Source organism: Chaetodon auriga, chromosome 8, assembly GCF_051107435.1.
Source record: "Chaetodon auriga isolate fChaAug3 chromosome 8, fChaAug3.hap1, whole genome shotgun sequence".
In the NCBI taxonomy this organism is placed as follows: Eukaryota; Metazoa; Chordata; class Actinopteri; order Chaetodontiformes; family Chaetodontidae; genus Chaetodon; species Chaetodon auriga.
Window position 1 is genome coordinate 4,577,397 of NC_135081.1, and position 9,510 is coordinate 4,586,906.

Sequence of the window (9,510 nt, forward strand, 5' to 3'; positions counted from 1 at the left end):
TACCGTCGCATACTGGAACACTTCAATGAACAGAGTTGAACATTATACTGAACATTCATACAAAACAAACATGCACATAAAGTCTATACAAAGGTTATTAAGAAAAGAGTCAGTGGTTTGTATTCTTGTTCATCATTGCTTCCACTTCCTTTTTTCCTAACAGTCACTCAGGTAAACATCCCTTTTTTGAAACATGACACGCAGGTTCCTTCATGCAAAAATGGCTTCATCAACAATGAATGATGCAATTAAAATGCAGGATTTCCCCTAAAGCTGATAGTGTGACTGTGTGCCCCCAGTCAAACAGCTGAACTCGTACATACACACAGTAAACATACACACTACTTCTTCTCTGTCATACAGACATTACTCAACAACACGTGACATGGACATGTCTCACAGGAGTGGCCGCTCAGTGGAACCGAAGCCTTCTCTCTGCCACAAACTGTCGCTCTTCCTCTTCAGAGAGCTGGTTTCCTTTCACACTGCAACAACATGATCACACATCATCAGACATTCCCATTCCAAACACATTCATGGGCTCAGAGGAGAGTACAGCCTGTGAAGCATTTTTCACCTCCATGATTATTACAAATACTACATATTGTTTCATTAATAAAGAAGTGAAAAGGTTTGGCACTTGGGATTTATACTTATCATTTCAAACCATTCAGCTTATGTTTTTGTGTCAGTGCCACTCTTGGTTGCCATGACTAAACCCATTTAAACACCTGACACCACCTACCCTGGCCACCTAAGACTGACCAGTAGAGCAGTGAAGAGGGGGAGGCTTGTTCTGGAAGTCTTTTTCCCGTGTTCTGATTTCCATTTTCTTTTTTTGTAAATAACATCCTCAATGTTTCTTTAAGTCCCTTCCATTCAAAAATAGTTTTTTTTGTTCTTGTTCCTAAAGTTGAATGTCTGATCTTCCCTGTGCAGAATGATGTATTCCCATACATCATTCTGAAAGTCAGACACTAGAAGGCTGCTTTCAGTTTCATCTGTAAAGTGGAAACTTTCTCTGCTCATTGAAATCCAGTTTTAAAGAGGCGGACCTATGAGCTGGCTGGTCCAATATTCAACTTACAGTGTGTGATGTGGAAACTTGAAGCCTCCACTGCACAAACACTGAGAATGGACTTTACAGTGAAATGGTAGACATCCTGTGTCCAGCAATAAAATGTGTGAAATGAAAATCTTTTGCATGCAAGGTTTAATGTGGTGATTCTACTGATTCCACTTTTTCTTTTCTTTTTCTTTTATTTTTGTAAACAACCATGTCAGACACACATTAGGCAATTTTTATGTATGCCTTAATAAATGTGTGGAGGGGATCTTTAACATAGCTGGTTACAGGTTATTGGCATCAATTCCAATGATTTCAGCTTTGTTTCTAATCTTTACCATTCACACAAGGTTGGCAATGCCTGTCACATAATCTCAAGATTGATTCAGGATGTTTGTTACTGAAATGCACCTTGGAAGTCGTAACCACGTCCAATGGCTTCTACCTTCCATTTTTCTACCACAGTTGTTCGTCTTTCGTACTGACATTTCAACCAGGAGAGTTTCAGGCCCTTCCATGCCGTACAAGTGCTCCAGCTGTGAGGCACAGTAAATGAAGGGGATGTCTGCTAATGGATCAAGGGCTCCAAAAATAAGTCCTCCCACTTCACGACTCCACAGGAGAGTAGAATACATGTTGGCTGATTTTAGCACAATTGCATTTTTATGGAAGGAATTTATTTCACAGAATCATTGACACTATAAATGAGTAAGCTTGTGGTATATTTATCCAGGTTAATAACTGTATTGACATTATAATCTGAAGGATAATATAAATCAATACATCAGTATCAATGTATCAATATCAATCAAATCAAAATAAAATATAAATTGAGTCTATAAATACCAATACTCTGTTCCAATGAACAAGGAGACCCGCAATAAAAAGCCGTTTCAACAGTCGACATACTGTACATTACATTAAGGAAGTAAACATGCATTTTCACAGGCAGAAAAAGTTTCCTTCCTCACCATATCTCTTTGAACGCTGTGTTGTGAGTGAGGGCCTCCGCGAGGTGTCTGATCCCATCCACAGAGAACCGGTTGCTAATTAACCTGCAGACAAATACAAAGCAGGTGATTGTCTGAGCAGGGTATTCAACATGGTCTCATCCACGGAGACATCATGTCAGTAAATGCATTGTGCTTTCCTTACCAGAGGTGAGTTAAACCTGTGCTCGCTTTAACCAACTCAGCCAAGTGTGGAGCAGCATCATCAGTCAACTCATTCTGCACTAACCTACAACAGCAGAGACGTGTACTCGTATACAGAGCAGTACTCTTACAACAGTAAAATCACTGGGCTTAAAGTAAGTGACCTGCCTACCAGAATATTCTGAGGACGCTGTTCTCTTTCAGTGCTTCAGCGAGGCACTTTCCACCTTTCGATGTGATGCCATTGGCTGAGAGACTAGAACACAGAAACACAGAGGTGACTATTTAATCAGTGAGCTTAAATCAGTAGGCTTTTATTTTCTTAGTGGGTAGCTGCCCTCTCACCTGAGGTTGGTAAGCTTTGGGTGGTGCCTCAAAGCTTCTGCAAATGCTTCTGCTCCCTCATCGCTGATACTGTTCCCCCACATTCTGCAAGAAATACACCACACAGCAGCATCAGGAAGTGTCCAAACACAAAGTGCCTGCCTTACTCAGGCCAGCAGTGTCCTCAAAGAGAAAATGTATTGTTTTCATGCTTTAATTTCACACACACACACACACACGTACTTCTCTCCTTGTCAGGACACTCACTGACATGATGCATTCCCCAGTCCCTTAACCTAACCTTAACCATCACAACTAACGAATCTGGCTGCTTTCGTGAGTACAGCAGGATGAGAGAAGTTTCCCAGCGGTCAAGTCTTACCCCACATCAAATATAGAAGTGCTCTTCTGAATTGCACAGGCCAAGTACTTCCCCCCAACAGCAGTGATCTTGTTTTTACCAATCCTGAGCACAAAAGAATGTCAGCATCATTTTAACAGACACAAGACCATGACAATTATTACAACTATCATAATATTCAAATTTTATATTTGTACAAGTTCTAAACATACTTGAGGATCCGCAGCTTTGGACATTCCTCGATTATCTGAGCAACTAGTTTGGCTCCAACATCAGTGATGCCATTGTTGTACAGCCTGAGGACAGGAATATGAATTATGGTTAAATATTGCATTCCAGTACACTTTTCAGTATACTGGAAAAACCGACATGTATACTCACCCCAAAACCTCCACAACTTTGTGCTTACACAGCTCCTCTGCAAGAACCTCAATGCTGCTGTCAGACAGGCGATTGACACTCAATCTGAAGATGAGCAGTTTGATTAGATGAGTTGTGTACATGAGAAAATCAGCCTGAATATCCCTCATTAGAGATCAGAAGGTAATTAAAACCACGCTCAGACTTGTTACCTCACTATTGTCATCTTGCAAAAAGAGGGCTTCAGCTGCTTCACCCCATAGTCACTGATGTTGTTGTTGTCCATGTCAAGCCCTAAGAACTTCTGACGGTGCTGCAGCACAAAGTTCAGGGCAGTGCAGTCACCTGAGAACACGTTACAGTAACCCAGCTTGATGTAGCCAGCCGTGATGCCTTTCGCTGTCATCTTAGCAATGTCTTTGCTCCCTGTCTCAAAGATGCACCTCAGCATCCACAGGAAGTTGGGTAAAACATGGACTTTCTTGCCATCATCACTTTGGTGGTGAGGCAAGCCTTGGAGGTGGGACTTCACACTGGTGGAAAGGTAGGATTTTAGCAAGGCCTGTTTTTTCTTCAATAACGTGGGAGATACCAGATGCTCCATCAGGTTGGTGTGAACCTTGGACAGCAGTCCACACAAGAACAGATTAGTGTACTGAAGGTGTTCATTAGTTGCATATGGATTCTTTTCACTGGGCTTTGAAGAGCCACTGTTACAGAAGACACAAGGCAGACAGGATGGTTCTCTTTTCCTGCTGCACTCTGTGAAGAACTTGAGGATGGAGCTGGCAGCAGCCTGCTCATCCAACACAAGAGCAAATGCTGCCAAGAAAGACTGGAGGGTGATATGGAGGAATTCAAATGTGGAAGGGCTTCCACTGGCATCATACCCAGTGATGGGTCTAAGAAAGCCCAGGGGCAGATCCTCCTCTGTCAGGCCACACACAGTGGTCTCCTCCTGGCAGAAAATGAAGCTCCCTCGCTCCATACCCTGAAGTGCTAGTTTGGCAAATGCTGCGAGAGGCCTGAGCCCCCCTTTGAATGTCTCTGAAGCACACCGAGTGCTTTTCTTCAGCAGGGAAGGTGCAGGTGAGGATGCGTGGCTGAGGAACACCTCAGACAGCAGGAGAAAGATGTCGGTGAGTGTGACGCAGGTTTCAGGCAGATGAAAACTATCATGCATAGTGTGCAGGTGCCTAAAGCTCTTGAATACAATCCAGCAGAACAACGGTGTGGAGCACAGGCCGCAGAGGTGGGGGCTAGCGTCCAGCTGAACTGACACCAGCTCTCTGTGCTCCTGCTCCTTAAAGTGCAGATCTATGTAGGTCTTCATATGAGCAGGGGAGAACCCCCGCAGAGCCACCTTCTTTCTGATCACCCTACTCTGGATCTCGATCCCTGTCCGGGCAGTCAACACCTTCTGGGAGCCCTTGAGTAGTTTCCCACAGAGCAAGCTGATGAGGAGCTGGAGGGGGTGTGCCTTGTCTTCTGGGGACACCACTTCAGGGACATTCATCAGGTCTATATCCTCCTGAATCTCATCATAGCCATCAAATGTAAAAACAACCTTCTCAGGGAAGCGCAGGATATAATCAAACACCTCATTATCTGGATCGTGATCTGGGTAGCAGTTGTATTTGAACAAAAGGTCTTTGAGAGAGATCTGTTCTGTGTCCTTGAAGATGCTGAACATCCTACAGCGGAACTTAAAGAAGAAGATGGCATCCGTCTGCAGCTCTTTCTTGGACCACAGGTTCTGGAGCTTCTGCAGGAGGATGGATTTGCCCACACCGGCATCCCCCATCACATAGATGGTTTCACCTTGGGGATTGAAGACTGCATGGTCTCCCAAGAGCTGGTCCAGACTCTCCAGGAAGCCCAGACTCTCATTGCAGTCATTTAACAGTTCCATCAGTGTGTCAGTGTATAGCTCCTCCAGGCGGGTCTCCTCTCTCTGGCCATACGACATGATGAAGGAGGTGTCCCGGCTCATCTCATACCTCAACTTCTCACAATACCTGCTGACTTAGAGGAGGTCGACAGTGGATTAGTCCAACACAGAGTACAAGCTTTTAGTGGTCTTATTAGAACCAAAGTTTGGTCCAGTGAGTCATATTTATATTTAGGACCAGACAAATTTAATTCAATCCAATCCAAAAATAGAAATGTTTTTGTCTTTTATGTTTCTACCTTTTTGCTTTGCTGCAAACAAAGTGTTGCTCAGGGTGAAAAAGTTAAATGATATTACTAAATTTTAAAAACTTGATTCAAGTATCACATTGATTTTGCTTGCCCCGTATTCCCCCAGAAAGGCTAATGAGTGCAAATTTCCTATTTGTGTATTGTTTCACACTTGCATTGTTGCATACCTTGCCCATCTATTTATCAGACAGCTGTTAAAAAATAGACACACTTAAATGGATTTAACTACCCAACAGTATGTTAAATATTCAAGTTACAATCACCTCCACCAGTTTCAGCATTACATGTTGGTGCATCAGTAATCTTAATCCAATAGTATAATATATATTTGCAGAACTTTTAATTTTAATATTTAGGTTAATTAAACTGCTTCTGTACACAAAAGTTATAGCACCCAAATTCAACATTAGAACCTTCAAGATGAAGGAAGGATTCACTGCTGGGCAGCTGTTTTCCACTGTATTCCATTTCTCTAGGTTTACCTAATAAACTGTATAGCTAAGTGTATTTCCAAGTAGTTTGTAATCTCTAACAATTCTAGCACTTTGTTCATCCAAAACATTGTCATTTGCTGTGACTGATGGTCACTCACCTAACGATAGTCTAACAGAGCTAAACTAAGACTGCTTTAACTCTTCCTACCAGGCTCACATCTGCACATCAGACAAATGGGCCTTCTAGTGACAAAAAACATGTGACATCTAGGAAGCATGAAGAAGAACATTTCAGTGGCACAGAGCAGCATCAGTGATTGTAATACTTACTGGGATCTGTGTTAACCACTGTCATCACCGCTACATCATTGCTTGGGTTGTAGTTGATCTCTTTCAGCCATGGCTGGAGGTCTATGTATGCGTCACATACTTTATATATGATGTAAATAAAGTATTCACAGGCTTCCTCCCCTTTGCATTGGACTAGCTCCAAGATTTTGCGCACCTAGAAAATAATCACAGGAATAAAAGTCTGTGTTGGGTCGAATCTCACACACTTTCTAGTTTATTGTGAGTTTTTTTTTTTTTAATCAGCAGACATTTTACAGAAAGATAGAACAATGTATATTGCATTTTCTGGTTTTCCTACCTGATCAGTCTTGGTGACAGTCTGCTGGACGATCTCAACATCTTCTTCACAGAGGAAGCCACAGGCCAACAGGTTGTCCAGGATGCACTGAATACTCCTCAACCTGGACACCAGCAGCTCTCTGTGGTGGGTGAGGATGTTAAGGCAGGACACCCTGGCTTCATCCATGTGACCCATATTTACCGCAGAACTCTCACCTCTGTGGGACAACAGATGGCAGGGCACAGGTACACTGTACTGTGAGCTGCTTAAGCAAGACATGATGCATTCCAGCCACAGCAACTCACCACATCTTACAACAACATCCAGTGATGATACTTGTGTTTTGACGAGGTGGTGCATTCATGTGTGAATCAGAATCCTCATCAGGCAAACAGACTACATGACCTAGTCTGATGCAAGAATGGACACTACCTATCAACACACACTAACACAATGCATCTCTCACTGATAGCTGTTCAGTGGTTGTTTACTGGCTTTGACAAGTTTATCTTGCAATTATCCTCAGCTGGTTAACCCATAAAGTAATAACCAATATTTGAACATAATCCTCCCTCTTCCCTTTATGTGTGAATGGTTACTTTGTTCAGAGGACACGCCTCAGTGAAGAAGGAAGGAGTAGTTTCATATTGAATGAGACAGCAGCTTCATGTGGCATTACTTGTTTGCATTACCGATCAGCTGTCACTGTTCATAATGATAAATAACAATAAATTCCCTCTCTGCGAACGCAGCTCTGGAGACTTTGAGGGAATTTCAGGAGAACTCCAACTACTGAAGAAACAGCAGCTTCACCAGCTGTGTTTGTAATCTGTCACAGTAAAAGCTGACTGAACTGAACTCCACGACAAAGAATTCAGAATGAAGAATAAATCCTACCATTGCGTTGGCTCCACACCGCAGCGCTGTAAACAGAACATTCAGATAAAGACGGAGTGTTAAAGGAACTGGTTACTGCTCAGTGTTACGGTAGGCTGCTTTCTGTGCACTATGGCGACTGGCTGACACTTGTGGCTGAAGTTTTTTCGTGGAGGAAGCGAAAGTGCTCAGTGACGATTCGTCATTTCTCTCAGCCGTTTCCCAACCTGCCCGCGCTGCGTTCATGTTACCACCGAAATGTGGGAATTTAAAAAAACACCAGGAGATTTTACACAGTGTGAATAACTATTTACACATCGTGAGTTGTTTTCTTTTTTCTTTTTTTTTCTTTGTCTTTCTTCCCCCCACAATGTTATTACCAATTCAAAGGCTGCATGTTTTGGAGTTTCTTTTGCTCTCATTTCCCCATTGTGCCACTGCAATGGTATTTTACTTTTGTTTTAGAAAAACTTGCAGTATCAATTAAGGGAGTCCTGCATTTGACCTAATATTGTGTGACTGATGCTGACCATGAAAAAATGCCCCAAAACACTTAAAAGAGAGAGATTTATGGTTTCAGTGTATGGTATTCTCATATGGTGCATATTCCTTAATAAAGTTGTGGTAATCGAGTGACCTCACAGTGACTGACAGAAAACCTGGGGCGAGTCGGTCTCAGTCCAGCATGGCCTCTTTTTGCTTTAACAACACTCATGTTTGTGTTTATTATGGAATATAACATGTGGTCCTGATATTCATCTTTGGACAAGTTTGTTGGAAAGTAGTTGCAAAAACCATACTAATTTCCATGACAATTGAGCTAATTCTGTCTTCTGACTGAGGCTTTGAGACGTGGCTGAAAGCTCTTGAAAATTTCCTAGACCTTTATGTGTGCCACAAATTTGTGGTGAAAACCCCTAATTAGGGGGTTTTAAAGATGGTGGAAAGTTGTTTTAAATGCATCATGGGCTGCATGATGACAGACTCAGAATCATTAAAACACAGTGACTATTGTTAGTTATAAGGTCAATATAAGATCAGACTCATAATGATATGTGTAATATAATGCTGGATGTGCTTTAGAAACACTATAATGAATAGAAAACTACTTTTTTCCCATATCCATACACACTGATCTGCAATGAAGCACATGCAGCCTCTCTGCGCCTTTCATTGAAATGCACAGGCAGATCTAGAAATGAAAAAGCACTAACAGGTGAAGGAGCGTGGTCAGTCTCCCTCCTAAAGGGCCTGTGCTGAGAACATGTTGGCTCACACGTGCTGAAATATCCATAAACAAAATCTGACCTCACTGTGGTCTAATGAGATGGCTACAAATGACTTACTGTGAGGAATATAAGAAAATACTTCCTAATTTATTATGTATTTATTCACCTAATTACTGTATTTGTTCCCTTTCAGCTCGTATAAATCATGAAAACATGTTTGTGTGTGTTTGTGTGTGTGTGTGTGTGTGTGTGTGTGTGTGTGTGTGTGTGTGTGTGCGCGTGCAAGAGCAAAGAAATGTTTCAGCTGAGTAGTATATAGACTCTCCTCTATTATTATTTTACTCATTCAAATTCTTGTTTTTCTTACTATGACTACTTTTTACTTACTACTACTGCTTCTGACCATTCCAACTTCACACACAGACTCCAGAAAACACATCCCTCTTGTTTTATTCAGTGAAACTTTCTGACCTCAAATTTCTCAATCTTGTGGGAACTTAGATGCGTTTACTTTGGCAAACAGACTCTAGGAGTGTCCACGTGGTGGCAGTACTGGGTAATGGGACAGATCTTACATTGTACTTTTGGTGGCTGGCTCATGCGGAGGGACATGAAGCTGCTATTAATTGGACTTTAATAGACTTCCTTTCATCATGCAGCCATGTAGATGGACTGGTCATGTTCAAGCTGCTCCACTACAGCTGAGTTAGCATTAACTAAAGTGTCCTTTTATTTCACTTCATTTGAAGTGTATTTAAGTATATTTCCAACACATTTGTGATATAATACAATTGAACTGCAAGTGTGTCTTAATGCTCATGGATCACGGTTTTCACTGGTGTACTTTAGTACACTTAAAGCAACTATTTACAC

At 41.9% G+C, this 9,510-nt stretch overlaps 1 protein-coding gene across 3 annotated transcripts; it reads right to left on the minus strand.

Moving 5' to 3' along the window:
• Positions 1–77: 77 nt before the first annotated feature.
• nod1 (nucleotide-binding oligomerization domain containing 1) lies at positions 78–7,546 on the minus strand. Of its 3 annotated transcripts, XM_076737150.1 has the most exons (12): positions 7,430–7,546; positions 6,551–6,749; positions 6,232–6,406; positions 3,478–5,290; positions 3,287–3,370; positions 3,118–3,201; positions 2,927–3,010; positions 2,566–2,649; positions 2,393–2,476; positions 2,222–2,305; positions 2,038–2,121; positions 78–485 (listed from the first exon to the last, which is right to left on the minus strand). In XM_076737150.1, the coding sequence occupies exons 2-12, from the start codon at positions 6,725–6,727 to the stop codon at positions 413–415; spliced, it is 2,826 nt and encodes a 941-aa protein (XP_076593265.1). In that variant the 5' UTR covers positions 6,728–6,749; positions 7,430–7,546; the 3' UTR covers positions 78–412. The 3 variants fall into 3 exon arrangements, with proteins under 3 accessions (XP_076593265.1, XP_076593266.1, XP_076593267.1); XM_076737151.1 differs by lacking the exon at positions 2,927–3,010; XM_076737152.1 differs by lacking the exons at positions 6,551–6,749; positions 7,430–7,546 and having other exon boundaries at positions 3,478–5,286; positions 6,232–6,277.
• Between the last annotated feature and the right edge of the window lie 1,964 nt (positions 7,547–9,510).